The sequence below is a fragment of the Dasypus novemcinctus genome, chromosome 7, assembly GCF_030445035.2.
Source record: "Dasypus novemcinctus isolate mDasNov1 chromosome 7, mDasNov1.1.hap2, whole genome shotgun sequence".
NCBI classification, from domain to species: Eukaryota; Metazoa; Chordata; class Mammalia; order Cingulata; family Dasypodidae; genus Dasypus; species Dasypus novemcinctus.
This window is the reverse complement of record NC_080679.1, coordinates 11,977,317-12,000,997: the sequence shown is the minus strand read 5'-3', so window position 1 is coordinate 12,000,997 and position 23,681 is coordinate 11,977,317. Positions and strand designations below refer to the sequence as shown.

Here is a 23,681-nt window from a genome sequence, read left to right as displayed (position 1 = left end):
TCATCCTGGGAACCCTTCAGTCCCAGGCAAACTATGATGTCTGGGATTGTCCCAATTTTAAAACTCCAAGTCCCATTCCCAGGAATTCCCTCTGTGCTGGGCAAGCCAGGACAGTTGGCCACCCCAACTTTGTACCCCTTCTGGCAGGAAAGAGTGAGCAAATTTGGACTGGCTCTGAGTGTCCACCTGTCCCACGGCAAACCAGAGCAAGGGAGCCACTCCTCCAGCAGGGGTGAGGGGATGGTAGAAAAGACCCATGAGATTAACAGGGAGAGGAAAGCATCAGCTTCAGGAGCTCAACGGTCTCCCTCTCTGGAATTCCAGCTCAGCTGGGCCCCGCCTGGGGCACAGTTTCTCAGGCTGGGGTCCACTCAGGGCTGTTGCTCTCGCCGGGTCCCCAAATGGGGCTAAGTGGCAGGGTTCCTTCGACAGGCAGGAAGCACGGGTGTGGGGGTGCCCCGCGTGCTCCCCCCACCAGCACCTTCCCTGCCGCCTGAGGCTGGGCCTTCCCACCCAAATGGTAACCAGAGCTCAAGGAAAACGCCAGCAGAGCTGAGTGATGCAAATGTGTGACACGCGGGAACGGATGCCGGGGAGAGGGGACGGCTGGGATCACCTGCCCAGGGAGCTGAGAAGGCCGGGAACCCGGCCGGGGCGGAGTTGGCTCACTCGTCTTGCACCAGGCACCGCAGGCCTTGGCATCAGCGGGGAGGCAGACCTGAATATCAAGAGACGCGACCCACCCTCCCCCTGCCAGGCGGGAGCCCCCTGGGGCGGCCAGACCCGTGTGGGTCCTGGGAGCGGGGCCTTCTGGCACAGCAACCCGGGAGGACCGGCGGGCAGGGCGGGCAGGCCCGGGCGCGCCGCGGAGCGGGTGAGGGGCTCTTACACAATCCCGGCCGGTCCCAGCAGGGCGGGAGAGCTGAAAGGCCCCTGGCAGCTCCCCGGGCCCCTACGCCCGGGCAAGGAAGCCACAGCCCGAAACTCCGGGGCTTCTGACAGAGGGAAGGCGGGATTTTTGAGGCCTGCTTGACTCAGGCTGCCTCCCAGACTCTGTCATTCCGCTGAGGCCGGAGCAGCTGCCAAGCGTGCTGGGCATCGACTCACAGGCTCCCAGAACCTCAGCTAGGCCGGTGCCCTCATTTCCCACTGAATATGGGGACAACTTGCCAAAGACGCTGTGCCTCTGCCCAGAGTCCTGCAGACACTGGGAGAACAACCCTCTCAGGTACTGGTGGCAGCTAGCAAATGGGGTCCTGAAAACCCTGTTGCTGTTTTTCCCCTGAAGCACTTTCTGCATACTAACTCGGAAGGTTCCCGGAGAAGCCCTGCCAGGCAGGCACTGTGCTTGTTGTCGCCATTATTTTAGAGGTGAGGAAGTGACTTGCCCAGTTCCACACAGCCAGCATGTGGCAGGGCCGGGGTTTGAATGCAGGCGCCCTCGCCACGGTCTTTTGGAATCCTTCGGAGTTGTGAGAGAACCAATTAGAAATAGGCTGGAAATGGCTCCAGAGCAGGGATTGCTAACTTAAATGCCTCCAGGGCCAGGCAGGTGAAAGAAATGAGTGACTCAGCCCGGGTGGGAGGAGAGCGGGAAGGCAGCAAACAAAACTGGCCTGCTGGCGGTTTGGGGCCGCGGGCTTAGACAAACTCAAGCCTTAAGCCCGGAATACCTGGGGCTATGAAGAGACCTGGGCCAGGAAATATCGCCTACCGAGGACACCCTTCTTGTCTTGGAGACACCGCCTGGCCTCCCGTGTGGCAGCAAAGGGCAGGAGATGCATCAACGCGTGGAAGTGACAGGGGACAGGCAGAACAGCCAAGTTCAGAGACAGCACCCGCGTAGGGAGATTCTTGTCCACCACCTGCTGTGGTCAGATACCACCTTCCTGCAACGAGGAGCTGAGAGGAGCCCTCCACCCCGGGGCTCACCTAACAAGGCTAGGGGTCCCAGCCCCACCGCTGACTCCCTCTGTCACTCCAAAGTCCTTGCTGTAATCCTTTATTTATTTATTTTTTAGTTGTTAAAAGGAGGATGGTATCCTATTAGAGGCTGAACCTATAAACTTCCACCGGCTTTGACCTACAAAAACATCATTTTCATATGATTCAACCCCCTAATTGTCCTACACACCTGTCAAGTGCAGAGAATAAATGAAAATGTTTGCAGCGTGAGCCAAAGGCTCACTGCCTTGTAAACAGCAGGCGCTCAGAGAGGGCCTGGAGAATTTAATGGGGGATTCCAGAACCACGTGGGCGTGGTCTTCCTCGCTGCTTCTAGGAGAGGGAACCGGATCAGGCAAAGCAGATCTTCAAGGGAAATTCACGTTCACCCGGCTGCTCCCGGGTGTTTGGCTCGCCCCCACCCCCGCCCCCACATCATGGCCAGAATCCAGAACGGGCATGCCCATTTTCCAGCTGTGGACCCAGAGGTGGCTGCCCAAGGTCACCATCCAGACTGAAGACTCTTTCAGCCTAGAGGCGCCTCGGACCTAGCGCTCCCGTATCCGGGTTTGGTGAACTTAACTCCCTCGAGGGTGACCGGTTTAACGGATGCGCCGCAGGTAGAAGGCGCTGTCGCGATGGGTTTACCCTGCCTTGTAATCCCTCCACGTCTCAGAGAATGTAGCCCAGAGGAGGGGGGGTCGCGGCGGCAGGAGCCGCGGGAGGGGACCGAACAAAGAGTTGGGACGCGTGGTCCTCGGGGACACCATTGTGAGAGTCCTTAAAACTGGCGCGCGCCCAGCCTGGGGAGAATCCGAATCCCACCTCCTGCCACCGGGGCGCCTTTGAGACAGGGACGAGACCCGGGGGGCGCCCCTACCCTGGGACTGGATGGCGACCGACGGGCGGCAGGAGTTGGCGCGGCGCCCCAGCCCTGCCCAGCACCTGCCCCCACGTTCTTCCCGACCGAGGAACAGGGAGTCCGGGCTTCTCCCCAAAGGACGATATTGCTCGGAAAGAACCCCCAGGCCAGTGGCCAGGCCCGCAGATACGAACGGGGATGCGGGCTGGGCGCACGCGGGGCAGGGGCAGTGCGAGGGGCACAGACCCTGGGGCGCCCCGGCACCCCGCCCCCTCCCCAGCGGCCAGCGGGGCCCGGGGAGGCAGCAGGATCAGAGCCTGGGAAGCTCGGCCTGGCGAGGAGGATGGGGCCCCTGACCTGAGAGCCGAGAGGAGCGACTCAGCCTCTCTGCTCGCCCCTGACTTCAAACTCTGCTGGACTTGGCATTCGTCCGCGCTCCCCGATACGCACTCCGGGTTTTCTCTATTCCCAGATCGGCGGCCCCAAGAGACAGACAGCGGACCCTGCCAATGGCAGGACGCAAAGCGTCAACTTTGTGTTCGCCCGCCACTCTCAGCCAGTGTGCTCTCGTCTCTCCCGAGTCCCGCCTTCCGTGTCGGGCGCCCCCTTCTGGCAACACAAGGTCGAACCCTATCTGTCGCCATCTTGTGTGTGGCACAGGTTTTTTTTTTTTTTCCTCGCGTGTCTTTGCACTTAGTCTGGGCTTTCCTCCCACCCGCCAGATGTCTTAGTTCGACAGCCAAGTGCAGTGGCGACAAGGCGGGTGTAGATTCTCGTTTTAGGATACTCTGCGTGGGCAGGAACGGCACACCACGCCACGCCTGCCGCGTCCAGCGCCATCTTGAGTGTGGCTTGTAGCGGGCTCCCTCACGGGGCTCCGCGTGGTTCCTTAACTGGCCCCCAATTTCAAGGATCCCCGAAGGACTAGTCCACATGGTCGAAGGGCCGAGTACTGCCCTCGAGAACCAGGCCATCTCGAAGTTCACGTGCCGCTGAGGCGGGGTGGGAGAGGGAGACACTCGATGGCTGGGTGGGGCTCTGAGAGGGGGCTGCCCCGAGGCTGTCGCGACGGCAGCGGCCGCGCGAGACAGGCGCTGCCCAGAGCCCTGGAGCGCGGGGACTACTGCGGTCCGCGGGCTGTCACCCTCGAGTCCAGGAGCCCGCCCCGGCCCTTGAGCGTGCCCTCGAATCCGCTCGATGCACGAGTCCCCGAGTGTGTGCTTGGCATGGTGCCCGCTCGTCGGCGGGCGCGGGGCTGGCGGCGGACCACGGGGTCACCTCTCCGCGGACTTGGGGCGCCCGGGCCTGGGCAGGGACTGGGGGGCGCGTCGTGGGGAGGGCCGGGGCGGCCCAGAGGCGCGGGGCTAGCCCCAAGCCCTGGCCGCTCGTCGTGGGGCGCCCGCCCACATGTTCGGGGACGGGTGGAGGTGAAGGGCACCCGGGCGTGGGGCGGCATCGGCATGGGCACTGCGCGGGGCGCCACCCGGGGCGCGCGCAGCCCCGCACCCGGGCCTTCCCTTCCCCCCGCGCTGGCAGCCGTCGTGCCCCGTCGCCGCCCCCTCTTCCCTCCCCCCGCTTCCGAGCAGCCGCGGGGGCGAGGGCGGGGGCTGGGGGCTGGGCGGGCGGCTTTGCCGCGCTTTGGCGCTCTGCGTCAGCAGCCCCAGCAAAACAGCCACGGGAGCGCGCGCCTCTGGCGCGCCCGCGCGCCCCTCCCCCGCGCGCCAGGCGCTGCCGAGACCCGGCAAACTCGAGCCCTGAATGACAGTGAGGCTCGCGACTGCGCAGCGCAGGCCGCGCCGAGGCACTGCCGCTTTAAGCACGCTTGCCCATTGTTCGGAATCGGGCCAATGAGAGAGCGCCCGCTCCCTGCGCTCGGCCAATAGCGCTCGGGAAGGGGAGGCTGAGCGCCGCCCACTAATCTATATTAAAGCTCCCGGCGCCGCGTGAGTCCCCCACTGGCTGCTCGGAAAAGCCATCTTTGCATTGTTCCCGGGTCCGGCTCCCCGCTCGCCGCAGCTACCTCCGCCGCGCGCCGCCGCCGCGGACACCGGCAGCTTTAGCGCCAGAGTCCCCGAACTCTCGCTTCCTTTTTCGCTCCTTTGCAGCGGATCACCGGCGTGCCCCACCATGTCAGACGCGGCCGTGGACACAAGCTCCGAAATCACCACCAAGGTGAGGCTGGACGCCGCCCGCCCCCTCGGGGTCCGCGCCCCGCGCTCGAGTGGGGTTTGCGCGCGGCGGGTGGGCCGCCCGGGCTTGCGGCTGCCCTCCCGCAGGCAGGTCGCCGCTGCGGGCCGGCTGCCTTCGGGCAGCCCCCTCTTTTGTGTGCGCGGGGGAGGGGGTGGGCAGCCGCGGTACCGTCGCGGCGCGAGCGCGGGGCCCGCGGGGACCGGGGAGACGGGCGCGGAGGCGGAGAACCCGGGCGGGCCGGCCTGCTCGGCTCCCGAAACTTGTTTGGCACTCGCCGGCGTGGCGGCGGGAGAGGAGGGGCCGGGCGAGGGTCGTCGGGCCGCGGGGCGCACGGAAATAACTTTGAAACTCGAGTGCTTTGGGAATCGGAAGTGCTGGGGGGCCCGCGGGCGGGCTGCGGGAAGTGGCGGCTCCTCGGCGGGCGCCCGCCGGCGGCGGCGCTCCTCTTTGTTCGGCGCCGGGCCGCTCGTTTCGCGCCGGCGGCGGGCCCCGAGGCCATCGATCTGGGGTGGCCGGCGGCTGTCGGCGCAGGTGTGGCGGTCGCTCCGGCCCTCGGCGCCCGTGGGGAGGCGGGGTGGTCGGCCTCCTGGGGGAGTGTGCGGGGAGCAGCCACCCGCCTCCGGGAACCCGCCGGCGGCGCGAGGCTTGGCGCAGGAGGAGACGGACCCACGCGCCTGAGAGGGAGGAAGCGGAAAGTGAGGGAGCCGCGCGCCGGGGCGACGGTGGGCGCCCCCCGCGGCGGCCCGGGAGCGCTGTGTGTGCGGCGGCCCTGACCGGCGGGAGCAAACAAAAGCTGCGACCGGTGGCGGGGCCCGATCGCGCGCCGGGGGAGGAGGGCTCCTCGGGGCCCAGCGCGGCGGGGTCACTGCCCTCAGCCCTGAGGTTCCGCGCGGCTCCGCTCCAGTTCCCTCCGAGGCGGGCGCGAGGGCCGTCCCCCGCCGCCGCGTCACCCCGCTGCCCGCCCTGGGAGCGTCTCTGCCCTCGGCGGAGAGCCGGGCTCCGGGGCGGGCCGGCTTTGCCCTTGGGCGCCGGCCTGCGCCCCCCGCCGAGCCCCCGCGGTGAGCAGCGAGTCACCTTGGCGTCTCCTTTGGTCCTCCTGCCCCTGGCGTCACCTCGCGCTCTCTCCCAGGGCCGACTCCCCGGGGAGCCGGAGCGCGCAGCCCCGCTCCCCTGGGGTTCCTGCCCGCCGCGCTGAGCCCAGCCCCGGGGCCAACCCGGGGAGGGGGGGGCCTCTGCGTCCACTTGCCTCCGGGTACTTGCCCGCGAGTGGCAGAGTCCCCGCGGGTGCACCCCGACGGCCTGGGACAGTGGGCTAAGGCGGCCCCGCGGGGTGCGGGCGGCCTCCCGCGGTGCTTTGCCCGCCAAATGCTGCGACGCAGGCCCGCGCTTCAAGGGCTCTTGGGAGGGGCGAACGGGGGTTCCGGGCGCCCGTGAGGTTGGCGCGCCGCCCCTGGTCTCAGGACCTCCAGGGCCACCCAGGGGCGCACTCGGCGGTCCCGGGCCACGTGCTCGGCGCGCGCGGTGCGTGCCGAGGCCCGCGCGCAAAGCCCGCCGGGCGGGGGCTGTGCGCCTGCGCACGGCGGCCTCCCCGCCCCCACCCGCTCCCCGGGGCTTCGGCCGCCAGGGGGCGGGAGCGGGCGGCGCCTGGGGCCGCGACTCGGCTGGCGGCCCTCCCGGGAGCGGGCCGGGCAGGTGCCCGGGCCCTCTCGCTGGACGGCAGCCCAGCGACCCCGGCCCCGCACCGCTCAGCGCCTGATTGTCCTGGCGACACCTCGGCGGCGCCGGTGCAAGAAATTCGGTGGCTTCAGCATGCCGGCAACTGCTGCCTTTTGGCGCCCCGGCGGTGTCCGCACGGGCACGCGGGTGCCCTGGAGACAGGCCGCTCCTCTGGCCTGCGCAGGGGAGCCGGGGAACACCCGCGGGCCTGGAGGAGCCCCTGACCTGGGGAATTGGTGGGACTTGGGCTCCCTCGGAGACCTGTGCTCGCCACATGCCCGGTCCCAGAGGGCCCCGGGCTTGGAGGTCGAGTCGCTGAAGACGGGGCGGCCGGTGGCCTGCCCTGGACCTACCTGTTCGCTCCTTCAGCCCGCCCACCCAGGGCCCTCCCTTCCCTCCCGTGCTCATTCACGGCCCCTACCTGCTGCTTTCCAAGAAGGAGCTGTTGAGGTGGAGCGCTCCGGGTTGGAAACAAGTCCTTGGTGGGTGTGAGAGAGCGAAGTGTCCCGCCCGGCCAGACGGGTTTGGCACTGCGGTGCCACATGGCTCTTGTTGTGAGAAGCATGGGGTGAGGGATGGTGGCACCCAGCCGCAGGGGCTCCTGGCTTTGGTGCGCTCCTGTCTGGGGTGCCCAGACACCGACTGTGTCCTGGGCTGCCTCCTTCCTCCCACGGACCGCGTGCCCTCTTGTACCTTTGGCCCAGTAACTCAGCCCAGTGCTCCCGTAGTCCTCAGGCCCTTTTTGGTCTTGGCTCACTCAAAAGAATTACTGGTTCTCTCTTCCTTTTTGAAGGACTTAAAGGAGAAGAAGGAAGTTGTGGAGGAGGCGGAGAACGGAAGAGACGCACCTGCTAATGGGAACGCTGTGAGTGTCACCTGCTCGTGCGCCCTGGCTGCCCCTGGCCCAAGGTTTTCTTAATCTGATTTTGGGCTTAGCCCAGAGCAAGGGAAGAGGCTGGGCCCTTGGGCAATTCCCGTCTGCCTCCTGTTAGAGCTTTGGGGATGCTTGGTGAGGGGTCTCCTAGGTGGTTGGGGGGCTGCAAAGCATTGGGTGCAATGTGAAGAGTGGGGAGACTGGGGACAGGACCTCCAGGAGGGGCGCGGCGTGTCGGCAGTCCTGGGCTTGCTGGGTAACGACTGGTCTTTTCTGTTGAGGAGAACGAAGAAAACGGGGAACAGGAGGCTGACAACGAGGTAGACGAAGAAGAGGAAGAAGGGGGGGAAGACGAGGAGGAGGAGGAGGAAGGAGATGGTGAGCCGCTTTGTCTTTTTCGGGTACCCTGGTCGGGCAGACGGAGGAGACTGGTGGATCCTGGGGGTTCCTGGGGGTGATGAGAGGCCAGCGGGCCTCGTGCATCTGGGCCTGTCATTCTTCAGACCAGTGGCAAGAGGGGGCTGTGGGGGACTGCCCCTGCGGAGAGTACCCCTGTGTGCAGCTTTAAAAGCCAGTGGTCAGCTGGCTGGCCTGGGGCTGGGCCCTCTGAAGACCAGTGCCTGGTGGGTGTGGGGGCCCTGACGTGTGTCCGGTTTGTCGGGCAGCAAAAATCAGGTCATGGACCACCCTGTCAGCAGCGTCGGTCCCTGGGAGAATCGCTGGGGCCACCCCCCATTCTGGCTGCTTGGGGGGTGCAGTTAGTGTCCCTGGTTGGCTGGGAGCAGTGTGGCTGATCTGGGGCTTGATGCTCTCTAGGTGAGGAAGAAGACGGAGATGAAGATGAAGAGGCTGAGGCAGCTACGGGCAAACGGGCAGCTGAAGATGATGAGGTGGGTGCTACTTGAGAGGCCTCGGACCTGAGGCGCACGCAGCCTGGGCGGTCCCCGGGGCCCTCGGGAGGGCGGGGTCCTGGCTGGCCTTTGGGTCACCAGCCGCCTGGTGCCAGTGGTTTCTTCCCACCTCAAGGCAGGAGAGGGAGGGAACGCGGGCGCGCGCCAGGGGCCTTGGGAGCTGCCGTGCTGGGTCCTTGGTGGCCAGCGGGGGCTTGGCCAGGTGGGTTCCGAGGGGCCCTGACAGCCTGCGTGTCTGCCCAGGATGACGACGTGGACACCAAGAAGCAGAAGACCGACGAGGATGACTAGACAGCAAAAGAGGAAAAGTTAAACTTAAAAAAAAAAAAGGCCGCCGTGACCTATTCACCCTCCACTTCCCGTCTCAGAATCTAAACGTGGTCACCTTCGAGTAGAGAGGCCCGCCCGCCCGCCCCCCACGCGGGCAGTGCCCCTGCAGGCGACACGCGCTCGCCGCCGCCCCACCAAAACCACAACGTGAATTTGCAACAGGGGAGGGGAAAAGAACCAAAACTTCCGAGGCCCTGCTTTTTTTCTTAAAAGTACTTTAAAAAGGAAAATTTGTTTGTATTTTTTATTTACATTTTATATTTTTGTACATATTGTTAGGGGTCAGCCATTTTTAATGATCTCGGATGACCAAACCAGCCTTCCGGAGCGTCCTCTGTCCTACTTCTGACTTTACTTGTGGTGTGACCATGTTCATTATAATCTCAAAGGAGAAAAAAAACCTTGTAAAAAAAGCAAAAACAACAACAAAAAAATACAATCTTATTCCGAGCATTCCAGTAACTTTTTTTGTGTATGTACTTAGCTGTACTATAAGTAGTTGGTTTGTATGAGATGGTTAAAAAAGGCCAAAGATAAAGGTTTCTTTTTCCTTTTTTTTTTTTTTTGTCTATGAAGTTGCTGTTTATTTTTTTTTTCTTTTTGGCCTGTTTGATGTATGTGTGAAACAATGTTGTCCAACAATAAACCAGGATTTTATTTTGCTGAGTTGTTCTAACAAAGCTGTCTCCAGCCTGGTTTTTCTGTCTGGTGGTTTCTCAGTCAAGGGTGGAGGGTGGCTCTTGCGTTCTGTGGCGGCCTCAACTTGGGGGGTGGGGGGCACCTCCACACAGCAGGATCCTCCCTGCGGGCTGTGCGGGTGGGGAGCCGCAGCCATAGCCTGGGGTGGGGGGTGCGGTCCCCCTCCTGATGGTACAGAGGTCCTTTCCCGGGGAATCCCTTCTCCATGGGACGTCCGGCTCCGACTGCAGTCCCTGGAGGCGGCATCCCTTGTGCAGCGCTGCCGGGTAGGCCACAGGCCCGGGGTGAGCTTCCGGCCAGGGCTCGAGCCTCCTGGGGGACCCACCCCCAACTGGGGCCCTTTGAGCGCCAGCCACGCCCACGGCAGCCCTGCTGGAGCCCTCCCCCTGCTGGTGGCACGTGGCCCCTGCCTCTCGGTTAGGACTTGGTGGGCTTGGAATATTTTCGAGCACGGATCATCATGGCCGGGGTTGCCCAGGCTTCACCCCCCAGAAGAACCCGAGTGAGGCTTGGGTCAGTCGGGTGCACGCCTGCCCCTTGAGCCCAGGTGCTCATGGTTGATGGGCCCTTCTGAGTTCCAGGCACAGGTAGGCGGTGGGTCAGGAAAGCTCGTAGGTGGGGGTGCAGGGTCAAGCCCCCTGATCCCAGAGGGAGATGGTGGTGGGTAGCCGGGATCTGTGGATGAGCCTTGCGCAAGTGTCCATGGGATCCCGGGCCATTGAGTTGAGATGGTTGCGCCCATTCTTGGGGGTTACCAAAGGCTGAGAGCTAGTGGAGGGGTGCTGGGAAGCATGGGCTGGCTTTGAGGGGACACCCTGCAGCAGCCCTCGGGGCCTGAGCACCTGGCTCTTCTACTTGGGAGAAGTGGGTGGAGAGTCTGGGCGGGACCTGGCCTCCCCCAAGGCCCCAGCCCCCCTGCCAGGAGCCGGATCTGTTCAGCACGGGAGAACCAGGTGGCTGTGGTTCTCCCGGCTCTCACCTCTGCCCCCTGCAGGGGGCCCTGATCCTCCCTTGTACCCCCTGGAAATGGCCTCAGAGATGCAAATCTTGCCCTCTCTGGGGTCATGAGTCAAAGGCTGAGATCCTTGAAGCAAAGGGAAGGAGGCAGGTGGCGGGTGATCCGAACAGGCTGGCGGGGAGGGTGGGGACACTTGCCTCAGCCTGGATGGCCCCGGGCCTGTCTCTTAGGGTAGAGGCAGCTGTGGGTGGAGGAGGCAGGAGCTGGGTGGTAAGCTCAGTTTTGGACACTCACCCTCTCTGAACACCCTGGCCGTGGGACCTCTTATTATTTCCTAGGTCAAAGAAAATATCTTAATAATATAATAACAATATATTCATCTGTATACCAATGCAGCAGTAAAATATACTGAAAGGAAAACAATTTTATAGAGGAAGGGACCGAGGAAGCTAGAAGTGCCTGGGGCCAAAGTCGTAATGCACCCCTGCCTCGATTAAGATAATGAAAGTGTCTGTCCTTAGAGATTGCGCCACCCTCTTCTATGCCTGCCCACATCCCTCCCTCCCTCATGCCACCACTGATCTACTTTCTGTCACTATAGATTAGTTTTCATTTTCCAGAATTTTATAAATGGAATCACACAGCATGCATTCTTTTGTCAGGCTTCTTTCACTTGGCAAGATGATTTTGAGGCTCATCTATGTTGTGTTTGTAGCAATAGCTTATTCCAGGGAGTGGAGGCAGCTCTCGGTGGTTGAGTGCCTGCCTCCCATGTATGAGGCCCTAGGTTCAAGCCCCCATGCCTCCTGAAAAATCAGTTTATTCCGGTGGGTTTTTTGTTTGTTTTATTTTTTAGTAATGCTCCATTGTATGGCTATGCCATCACTTATCTTTCACCTGTTGATGAACATGTGGGTTGTTTTCCAGTTTTTAGCTATTACACATAAAGCCCCTGTGAACATTCATGTACAAGTCTTTGGACATATGCTTTATTTATTCTTGGGTAAATGTCTCGGAGTGAGTGGAATGGCTGCCTCATATAGTAAACTTAAAAAACTGCCAAACTGCTTTCCAAAGTGGATGTACCATTTTACATCCCCACCAGCCCTGTAAGATGGTTCCAGTTCTGCACATCCTCGCCAATTGGATTTGGTCACTTTTTTTAATTTTAGCCACTATGATACATGTGTAGTAGTATCTCATTGTGATTTTAATTTGCATTTCCCTAATGATCAGTGATGCTGAATACCTTTTTTTTTTTTTTAATTTTACCCACCCCTAGAGGGCTCCCTCATCTGTTTTGCTCGTTGTTTTTGCTCATTGCCTGTTTCTTCCTTAGGAGGCATGGGAAACTAAACCTGGGACTGCCCATGTGGGAGGCAGGCACACAGCTGCTTGAGCCACACATCTGCTCCTTGCTCATTTTGTTTTTGTTCACAGCTCGTTGTTTGCTTGTTCTCTTGCTTGTTTTGGCTCATCTGCTCATTGTCTGCTCCTTGTTTTTGCTTGTTGTCTGCTCGTTGTTGCTGGACGTCTGCTGCTTGCCTGCTTGTTGTTTTCTTTAGGAGGCACCAGGAACCAAACCTAGCACCTCCCATGTGGAAGGTGGGCACCCAACTGCCTGAGCCACATTCACTCCCCTGGGTATCTTTTTTTAAGCAGTTTTATTGAGATATAGTCACATAACAAAAATCCATATCAAGTGTACAAGTAATGACTTTTAGTATAATCACTGTTGTATAATCATCACCACAAAATATTTTAGAACAATTTCATTACTCCAAAAAGAAAATCCCTTAAAAGTTACCTCTCAATCCCTCTACCCTTTCCAGCCCTACATAATTTATAATCTAATTCCATCTTTAAAATTGATTTATATTTACATTTTATATAAATGTATTCATACAACATGTAGTACTTTATGTCTGGTTTCTTTCACTTAGCATAATTTTTTTTGGTCTGGTATTAATATCTTATGACATTAACATACATTTTTCAGTTTCAAAGAAAAACAGTTTTATATATACAATATTACCCATCGTAGCAGTTTGGTATAATTGATGAATTCCAAAAAGAAATTTTGGATTATGCTTGTAATCTAATCTGTACCTGGGCATGACTGAGTTATGATTAGAGCGTTGGGTGGGAACTCACAGATAAAAGGCATGGCAAAGGACAGAGTTGAGGGCTTTTAATGTTGGAGTTTTGATGTTGGAATTTGATGCTAAAGACTTAAGCTGGAGCCCAGGGAAGTAAGCTCACAGAGGAAAGAGAAGCCAGCCCCAGGAAGGAAGAAACCTTGAACCCAGAGAAAAGCAAGCCCCAGGAACGCAGGAATCCAGGAAGCCTGAACCCTTGCAGACGTCAGCAGCCATCTTGCTCCAAACAGACTTTGGTGAGGGAAGCAACTTACGCTTCATGGCCTGGTATCTGTAAGCTCCTCCCCCAAATAAATGCCCTTTATAATGCCCAGCAGATTCCTGGTATTTTGCATCAGCACCCCTTTGGCTGACTAATACACCCATATTCATATTTCACATGAGGTTTTGCTATATTATACAGTCCCATGTTACATTTTTTAGCTTTCCTTTTAGTAACATACAGGATCTTATAATAGCACTGCTAGTTACAAACACTGTGTCCTTTCACCTTTTCTATTCATTTCCAAATATTAACAAACAACCTTTTTACCAAGTCTGCGCAGGTTAGCCTGTGGATCTTGCCTCACCTTTAGTTAAGAGGCGTGTTTGGGGTGGGGTGGGGAATGCAATGCTTTATGCAAGAAAGACCCTCAGGGATCCCAGCCCATCCTACACTCCCTCCCGCTGCCTCCCTCTCCTTCTCTTCCTCCCACTCTCCACCGCACACCTCCACCACACAGAGGAGTCACCTGTCTTCAAGATGCTTACAGGCTGCAGGGTGTATAAATATTAACAACCAAGACATTCAGCCACAGCCCCTCTGTGAGCACCTACTGGGCTGGGCCACACAAAGCTCTTTGAGGACATGGGAAAGGGACCTGACCGGGGGAGGAGTATGTCCCCGGCGAGGTGGCACTGAAGCTGAGGCCAGAGGGCCAGCAGCATGGAGAGGGGGCAAGTGGGAGCAGAGAGCAGTACCCAGGTGGGCCCTGGTGCAGGAGTTTCTGAGGGGCATGGGCAAGGCATGGGCTGGGCTGGGGGCAGGGGCCACGATCTGTTGGCCTGTAGGAAAACTCTCTGAAGACCACTGAAGCATCATCTGTAGACACCTGGGGCTGGGACTAAGGCAAAGGACCTGGAGGGGCTGGGAGGGGGAGAAATGGTGCCTTTAAGACGTCACGTGAAGGTCAAGTGTCAAGACCATGAGATGGAATGGATGTTGGGGGCAGTTGGCATTAAGGACCCCCCAAAACTATCCAGAAGAGCTGTCCAAGAATAGAAGATATTTGCAAATCACTTATCTGATAAGGGATTTGTATTTAGAATACATACAAAATTCTCACAACTCAATAATAATAAGTCACGTCATCCAATTAAAAAATGGGCAAAGGATCTGAATAGACATTTCTCCAAAGAAGACACACAAATGTCTAAAAAAGTTATTGAAAAGATGCTCGGCCTCATTCATTATTAGGGATAATAATAAAGCAACAGGGAAGTGGACTTGGCCCAGTGGTTACGGCGTCTGTCTACCACATGGGAGGTCTGCGGTTCAAACCCCAGACCTCCTTGACCCGTGTGGAGCTGGCCCATGCGCAGTGCTGAAGTGGGCAAGGAGTGCCGTGCCACGCAGGGGTGTCCCTCCTATAGGGGAGCCCCACGTGCAAGGAGTGCACCCCATAAGGAGAGCCGCCCAGCGCTAAAGAAAGTGCAGCCTGCCCAGGAATGGCGCCGCACACACAGAGAGCTGACCCAACAAGATGACGCAACAACAACAAAATAATAATAAGGCAACAGCTTTCCTGGCCACCCAGACCACAATGACATCCCACTTCACACCCACGAGGATGGCTATAATATAAAGACACAATAACAAGTGTTGATGAGAAGGTAGAAACATCAGAGCCCTTATACACTGCTGGTGGCAATATAAAAATGGTGCAGCCACTGTGGAAAAACAGTCTGGTAGTTCCTCCAAAGTTTAAACATGGAGCTACCACATGACCCAACAATTCCACTCTTACATATGTACCCAAGAGAAATGGAAACGTATGTACATGAGAAAACTTGTTCACAAATGTTCATAGCAGAATTACTCATAATAGCTAAAAGGTGGAAACACCCAAATGCCCCTCACCTGAAGAATGGATAAACAGATTGTGGTATCTTCATATAATTGAATTTTATTTGGCCATATAAAAGAATGAAGGTATCCTGTCTAAAGTGATCTGCCCATTCAAGGTAATGGATATCAAAATTCTAGCAGCTGTTTTTGCAGAAATGTAAAAGCCAATCATCAAACTCATACAGAAGAGGACTTTTGGGAAGATGGCAAATTAGAAAGACAAAGGACTCTCTTCGCTCCCAGGAAAATAGCTAGAGGACAGGCAGAAATAGCCTGAAAAAAATGGTCCTAGGTTTTAGGACACCAGGGGAAGGCTGGATACCACCCATGAGAAAGAGGGGCACAAGAAGAAAATCTCGATAGAAAGACTTGAACACTTGTGAACGGAGAGGGCTGCTGAAGAGCGCCATCTGCTCGTGGACCAAGGAAGTGCATGTGAGGAAAGTTCAAGTAAATAGGAGCTTTTTCTTTTTTTTATTTAAAGATTTTATTTATTTATTTAATTCCCCCTCCTCCCCCGGAGTTGTCTGTTCTGTGTCTATTTGCTGCGTCTTGTTTCTTTGTCCGCTTCTGTTGTCGTCAGCGGCACGGGAAGTGTGGGTGGCGCCATTCCTGGGCAGGCTGCACTTTCTTTCACGCTGGGCGGCTCTCCTTACGGGTGCACTCCTTGTGCGTGGGGCCCCCCTACGCGGGGGACACCCCTATGCGGGGGACACCCCTATGCGGGGGACACCCCTGCGTGGCAGGGCACTCCTTGCGCGCATCAGCACTGCACATGGGCCAGCTCCACACGGGTCAAGGAGGCCCGGGGTTTGAACCGCGGACCTCCCATGTGGTAGACGGACGCCCTAACCACTGGGCCAAGTCCGTTTCCCCCAATAGGAGCTTTTTCTGACCTTTACAGCCTCCCTCCCCAAGTCCTTGAAGCAAGTCTGCAACCCATTACTGGGTCCACGGCCCAGATTTGAGCAGCTAACAGGGACTATCTTAAAGACCTAAAACAGGTTGACTTAAGAATCAAAGAACAGGGAAGTGGATTTGGCTCAATGGATAGAGTGTCTGCCTACCACATGGGAGGTCCAGGGTTCAAATCCCGGGTCTCCTGGCCCGTGTGGTGAGCTGACCCATGCACACTGCTGATACGCACAAGTAGTGCCCTGCCATGCAGGGGTGTCCTCCGCATAGGGGAGCTCCACACGCAAGGAGTGTGCCCTGCAAGGAGAGCTGCCCCATGTGAAAAAAGCACAGCCTGTCTAGGAGTGGTGCCGCACACATGGAGAGCTGACACAGAAAGATGACACAACAAAGAGACACAGATTCCTGCTGCTGCTGACAAGAATGCAATCGGGCACAGAAGAATACACAGTGAACGGACACAGAAGCAGACAATGGGAGGCAGGGAGAGAAATAAAATTTTTAAAAAAGAATCAAAGAACAGCAGTGGGAAGCGGATTTGGCTCACCTGATAGAGTGTCTGCCTATCACATGGGGGGTCCAGGGTTCAAACCCAGGGCCTCCTGACCTATGTGGAGCTGACCCACATGCAGTGCTGATGTGCACAAGGAGTGCTGTTCCACAGAGGGGTGTCCCCCATGTAGGGGAACCCCATGTGCAAGGAGTGTGCCCCATAAGGAGAGCCACCCCATGCAAAAAAAAAAAGTGCTGCCTGCCTGGGAGTGGTGCCACACACACAGAGAGCTCATGCAGCAAAATGATGCAATGAAAAGAGACACAGATTCCTGGTGCCACTGACAAGAATACAAGCGGACACAGAAGAACAGTGAATGGACACAGAGAGCAGACAACTGTCAGAGGTGGGGGGAAGGGGAGAGAAATAAATAAAATAAATCTTAAAAATATATATTATTTAAAAAACAAAAATCCCCCACAAAGAACATCAGTAACACACAGCCTCCAGCCACTAAATCCCTACACAAGACAGAAATTGAACATCAGAATAAACTCACCATCATAATCAGTTGCCTAGACATAAGCAGAAAATTACAAGCCATACTTAGAAAATGGAAAAAATGGCCCAGGCAAAGTATACAGCAAAGCCCCAGATGAGACACAGGATTTGATACAACTAATCAATGAGATAAAGGACATCAAGAAAACACAGAGGGAAACAGATGTAGCTCAGTAGTTGAGCGTCTGTTTCCCACGTATGAGGTCCTGGGTTTGATCCCTGGTAGCTTCTAAAAACAAACAAATGAAAAAACCAACTATCACTGGGGAGCAGATGCAGCTCAGTGGCTGAGCACCTGCTTCTCATATGAGGTCCTGGGTTCAATCCCTGGTGCCCCTTAGGGGGAAGGAAAAAAGACACTGAGCTAGCACAAAGAAGAATTTGAAAACCTGAATAGAAAAACAACAGAACTCTGGGAGTGAAGACATGATGAGAAAAACAACAACAACAACAACAACAAAAACAAAACATTAGAGACATACATCAGCAGACTCAAAATGACAGAAGAAAGAATAAGTGATACAGAAGATATAACAGCCGAAATTGAAGAGAGAGACGAATGGAGAAAATTGAGCAGGGGCTCAGGGAGCTGAAGGATAACGTGAAGCACAGCAACATACATGTCGTAGGAGTCCAGAAAGAAAAAGAGAAGGAAAAAAGGGCAGAAGGAGTATTTGAGGAAATAATGGCTGAAAATTTTGCAACTCTCATGAAAAAATGAACTTACATGTTCAAGAAATGCAGTGTAGCCCAATCAGAATAAATCTGAATATTCCTTCTCCAACACGCAGAATGCCAAACATTGAAGACAAAGAGGAAATTCTGAGAGCAGCAAGGGAGAAACAAACCATCATGTACAAGTGATGCCCAGTAAGATTTAGTGTGGATTTCTCACCAGAAACCATGGAGGTGTGATATAATTAGGATACTGAAAGAGAAAAAAAAATTGCCAGCTGGGAATTCTTTATCAGGAAAAATTATCCTTCAAATATAAAGGTGAGTTTAAAATATTCACAGATAAACAGAAACTAAGAGAGTTCATAAAAAAGAATCTGCCTTTGCAGTAAGTATTAAAGGGAGACTTACAGCCCAAAATAAAGGAGAACAGGGCTTCAAGGAGAGTGTAGAAGGCAAGAATAGCAGAAAGGAAAACCAAAAAATAAAAAGACAGAAGAAAATAAAATATGGCATATGAAAACCAAAGAATAAAATGATGGAAGTAAATAATGCATTTACAGTAATATCATTGAATGTGAATAGATTAACTTCCCAATCAATAGATATAGGCTGTCAAAATGGATAAAAAACATGAGGGTTCCATATACTGCCTTTAAGAGACTCAACTTAGACCCAGGGATACAAATGGCTGAAAGTGAAAGGTTGGAAAAAGATACTCCAGGGAAGCGGACTTGGCCCAATGGATAGGGCATCCGCCTACCACATGGGAGGTCCGTGGTTCAAACCCTGGGCCTCCTTGACTCATGTGGAGCTGGCCCATGTGCAGTGCTGATGCACCCCGTAAGGAGAGCCGCCCAGCGCGAAGGAAGGTGCAACCTGCCCAAGAGTGGCGCCGCACACACACAGAGCTGAAAGAAGAGGTCACAGAAGAATACACAGCGAATGGACACAGAGAGCAGACAACTGGGGTGGGGGAGTGGAGAGAAATAAAAAAATAAATAAATCTTTTTAAAAAAAGAAAAAGACACTCCACACAAACAGCAACTAAAAAAGAGCAGGGTAGCTATATTAATATCAGACAAAACAAACTTTAAATGCAAAAAAAATTATAAAAGATACAAAAGGCCATGATATATTAATAAAAGGGACAATCCACCAGGAAGAAATAACAGTCATAAATATCTATGCACCTGACCAGGGTGCCCCAAAACACATGAAGCAAACTCTGGGAAAACTGAAGGGAGAAATAGACATCTCTTCAATAAAATAGTTACAGACTTCAATGCACCACTCACACCCTTAGATAGGACTAGATAGAAGATCAACGAGGAAACAGAGAACTTGAACAATAGGATAAACAAGGTACAACTAACAGACATATAGAGAATGTTGCATCTGAAATCAGCTGGTTATACATTCTTTTTAATTACTCATGAATCTTTCTCCAGGATAGACCATGTGTTAGGTCACAAGACAGGTCTCAATAACTACAAAAAAGATTAAAATTATACAAAGGGCTTTGTCAGGTCATAATAGAATGAAACTGGAAACAATAGATAGGAAAGGGTGAAATTCACAAATGTGTGGATATAAACAACACATTCCTAAATAATCAGTGGGTTAATGAAGAAATTGTAAGTGAAACTAATAAATACATTGAGCCAAATGAAAACAAGAATACAACTCAGCAAAACTTATGAGATACAGGGGAGTGAATGTAGTTCAAGTGGTTGAGCGCCTGCTTCCTACATAAGAGGTCCTGTGTTCAATCCCCTATACTTCCTGGGGAAAAAAATTATGGGATATAGCAAAGACAGTGCTGAGAGGGAAATTTACAACCCTAAATGCCTATATTAAAAGGAAGAAAGAGCTAAAATAAAAGATCTAAGTGAACAACTAGAGAAACTAGAAAAAGAACAGCAAACAAATCCCAAAATAAGTAGAGGGAAAGAAATAATAAAGATTAGAGCAGAAATAAATGAAATTGAGAGCAACAACAAAAGAAAAAAATAGAGAAAATCACAAAACTATAAACTGGTTCTTTGAGATCAAATAAAATGGACAAACCACTAGTTAGACTGAAAAAGAAAAAAGAGAGAAGCGGCAAAGAAATAAAATCAGAAATCAAAGGGGAAAAGTTACGACTGACTCCACAGAAATAAAAAGGATCATAAGAGCTTATTATGAGAAACTGTATGCCAACAAACTAGACACCTAGATAACATGGACAAATCCCTAGACATGCACAAAACCTACAATGACACTATAAGAAATACAATAACTCAACAAACCAATTACATTTAAAGAGATTGAATCAGTCATCAAAAATCTCCTACAAAAGAAAAGTCCAGGACCAGATGGCTTCACAGGTGAATTCTACCAGGCATTTTGAGAAGAATTAACATCAATCCTGTTTAAACTCTTTCAAAAAATTGAACAAGCAGAGGGGAAAATTACCTGACATATTTTATGAAGTCAACATCACTCTAATGCCAAATCCAGATAAAGATACAAGAAAATAAAATTACAGACCAATCTCTCTAATGAACATAGATGCAAAAAATTCTCAACAAACTACCTTCAAATAGAATCTGATAGCTTATCAAAAGAATTATACACCATGACCAAATGGGATCTATTCCTGGTATGCAAGGGTGGTTCAAAATAAGAAAATCAATTAATGTAATATACCACATTAACAAATTGAAGGGAAAAACACCACATGATCATCTTGATCAATGCAGAAAAGGCATTTGACAAAATCCAGCATCTTTTCTTGATAAAAGCACTTTGAAAGATAGGAATAGAACAAAAATCCCCTCAAAATGACAAAGGGGCATATATGAAAAACCTACAGCCAACATCATACTCAGTAGGGAAAGGTTGAAAACTTTTCCTCTAAGATCAGGAATAAGACAAGGATACCCACTGTCACCACTGTTATTCACTATTGCTCTAGAAGTTCTAGCTAAAGCAATTAGACAAGAAAAGAAAAATAAAAGGCATCTGAAAAAATCCAAAAAGAGGAAGTAAAACTCACTATTTGCAGATGACATGATCCTATATTTAGAGAATTCTGAAATGTCTATGACAAAGCTATTTGAGCTAATAAATGAGTTCAGCAAAATTGCAGAATACAAGATCAACCTGCAAAAATCAGTAGTTTCTGTACACTAGTATTGAACAATATGAGATGGAAATCAAGAAAAAAATGTCCATTTACAATAGCAACCAAAAGACTCAACTACCTAGGAATCAATTTAACCAAAGAAGTACAGGACCTATATTCTGGAAACTACAAAGTGTTGCTAAAAGAAATCAATGAAGACCTAAATAAATGGAAAGACATTCTGTGTTCATGGATTGGAAGATTAAATATCGTGAAGATGGCAGCCCTACCCAAACTGATTTATAGATTCAATGAAATACCAATCAAAATTCCAACAGACTACTCTACAGAAATAGAAAAGTCAATTATCAAATTTATTTGGAAGGGAAAGCGTGCTGCATAGACAAAAGCATTCTAAAAAGGAAGAGAGATGTGGGAGGACTTTCACTGCCTGGATCTTGAAACATACTACAAAAGCTACAGTGGTCAAAATAGCATGGTTTTGGCATAAAGTCAGACGCATTGACCAGCAGAATAGAATTGAGAGTTCAGAAATAAACCCTCTCCTCTATAACCAAGTGGTTTTTTGACAAACCTACCAATTCCACAGTACCAGGACAAAACAATTTCTTCCACAAAACGGTGCTGGGAAAACTGGATATCCACAACCAAAAGCATGAAAGAAGATCCTTATTTCACTCCCTATTAAAAATCAACTCAAAAATGGATCAAAGACCTAAATATAAAAGCCAGGATCATAGAACTACTAGGAGAAAAATGTAAGGAAACATCTTCAAGATTGTGTGGTAGGTGGTGGTTTCTTGGATCTTAGAGCCAAAGCATGAGTACTGAAAATAGATAAATGGGACTCCTCAAAATTAAACACTTTTGCCCTTCAAGGGATTTTGAAAAGAGTGAAAAGGCCACTGACTCAATGGGAGAAAATATTTGTAAATCACATATCCGATAAGAGTTTAACATCCATGATATACAAAAAGATGCTGCAGTGTACCAATAAAAAGATAAACTACCCAATTAAAAAATAGGCAAAGACAAACAGACATTTGTCCAAAGAAGAAATCCAAATGGTGAAATAATAAATGAAAAAATGTTCAACATCATTAGTGATTAGGGAAATGCAAAACAAAACTAAAATGAGATACCATTTCACATCTATTAGAATGGCCGCTATTAAAAAGACAGAAAATAACAAGCGTTGGAAGGATGTGGAGAGATAGGAACACTTACTCACTGTTGGTGGGAATGTAGAATGTATAGCCACTGTGGAGGACTGTTTGGCAGTTCCTAAAGAAGCTGAATAAAGATTTGCCTTGTGACCCAGCAATACTGCTACTAGGTATATACCCAGAAGAACTGAGAACAGTGACATGAACAGACACCTGCATCCCAGTGTTCATAGAGGCATTATTCACAGTTGCCAAAAAGATGGAAACAACATAGGTGTCCATCAACTGATGAATCAGTAAACTGTGGTGTATACACATGATGGAATATTATGCAGCTATGAAAAGAAATGAAGTTGTGAAGCATATGACAACTGGATGAACCTGGAGGACATTATGGTGAGTGAAGCAAGCCAGACACAAAAGGACAAATACAGTATGATTGCATTACTATGAACTAAATATTTTGTGTAACATGTTGTATGATTCCATTTATATAAAATGTAAATAATAATCAATTTATAAAGATGAAATTAGATTAGAGGTTATGTAGGACTGGGGAAGGCATGCTAAAGGGTGTGGAGTTTTTCTTTTTGGAGTAATGAAATTGTTCTAAAATTTTTTTGTGGTGATGAATGCACAACATTGTGATTATACTAAAACCATTGATTATATACTTTAGGTAGATCGTATGGTATGCGAATGTATCTCAATAAAAATGCTTAATAAATAAATGGTTGTACATTGCTGTACAGAAGGAGAAACAGAGAGATTGAGAGGTGAAGAATTTTCTTATTTGTTTGTCTGTTTTTTTGTTTATTATTATTATTGAAATAATGAAAATGCTCTAATAATGATTGAACTGATGAATGCACAACTAATTGATCGTACCAAATACCATTGAGTGTACCCTTTGGATGAACTGTATCAATAAAATTGATTTGTTAAAAAAAAAAAGGGAAGTGGCTTTGGCTCAATGGATAGAGCATCCACCTACAACATGGGAGGTCCAAGGTTCAAACCTAGGGCCTCCTGACCCATGTGGTGAGCTGACCCATGCACAGTGCTGTTGCGCGCAAGGAGTGCCGTGCTATATAGGGGTGTACCCCGCATAGGGGCGCCCCATGCGCAAGGAGTGCACCCCATAAGGAGAGCCGCCCAGTGCAAAAAAAGTACAGCCTGCCCAGGAATGGTCCCGCACACACAGAGAGCTGACGCAGCAAGATGATGCAACAAAAAGAGACGCAGATTCCCGGTGCCACTGACAAGAATGCAAGTGGACACAGAAGAACACACAGCGAATGGACACAGAGAGCAGACAGTTGGGGTGGGAGGCAGGGAAGGGGAGAGAAATAAAGAAAAAAAAAATTTAAAAAAAGAAATGAAGTCCTGATACATGCTACAATGTGGATGAACCTAGAAAACATTTCGCTAAGTGAAAGAAGCCAGTCACAAAGGACCACATTTTTATGACTCCATTTACGTGAAAGGTCAAGAATAGGCAAATCTCCGGCGACAGAAAGTAGATCAGCGGTTGCTTAGGGATGGGGGTGGTGGCGGTACAGTGATAGCTGAAGGGTATGGGGTTTTCTTTTTGAGGTGATGAAATGCTTTAAAATTGACCATGGTGATGATCGCACAACTTTGAATATACTAAAAACCATTGACGTGAACACTAACTGGGCGAAATGCACGGCAGGTGAATTAGAGCTCAATAAAGCTGTTAAAAAAAAAAGAAGAGCCGTGGAGCTGCTGGATACACAGGTGTGGAGGGCAGGAGCGAGACCGGGGCTGGGGCAGAGTGACTGAGGTGGCAATGTGGGGAAGGGGTCACAGCGGGGGGCGGAGGGGGGGCGGGAGGAGGCGTCCGGCTGAGCGCCCGGCGGGGCTGACCCTGACCGCGGAGGCCTGCCCCTCCCGCCCGGGAAGCCCCCAGGCCTCTCCGCTGCAGCCCTCCCCTGTCCTCCAGCCCTCCGGCCCTCGCTGGCGCA

At 52.3% G+C, this 23,681-nt stretch overlaps 1 protein-coding gene across 2 annotated transcripts; it reads left to right on the top strand.

The window, feature by feature from the left end:
- The first annotated feature begins 4,754 nt into the window (after nucleotides 1-4,754).
- PTMA (prothymosin alpha) lies at nucleotides 4,755-9,493 on the top strand. 2 transcript variants are annotated; one of them, XM_012523052.4, is made up of 5 exons: nucleotides 4,755-4,978; nucleotides 7,506-7,577; nucleotides 7,868-7,964; nucleotides 8,403-8,476; nucleotides 8,741-9,493. In XM_012523052.4, exons 1-5 carry the CDS (start codon nucleotides 4,934-4,936, stop codon nucleotides 8,786-8,788), a joined length of 336 nt encoding a protein of 111 aa, XP_012378506.1. In that variant the 5' UTR covers nucleotides 4,755-4,933; the 3' UTR covers nucleotides 8,789-9,493. The 2 variants fall into 2 exon arrangements, with proteins under 2 accessions (XP_012378506.1, XP_012378509.1); XM_012523055.4 differs by having other exon boundaries at nucleotides 4,762-4,978; nucleotides 7,871-7,964.
- Nucleotides 9,494-23,681: the final 14,188 nt, after the last annotated feature.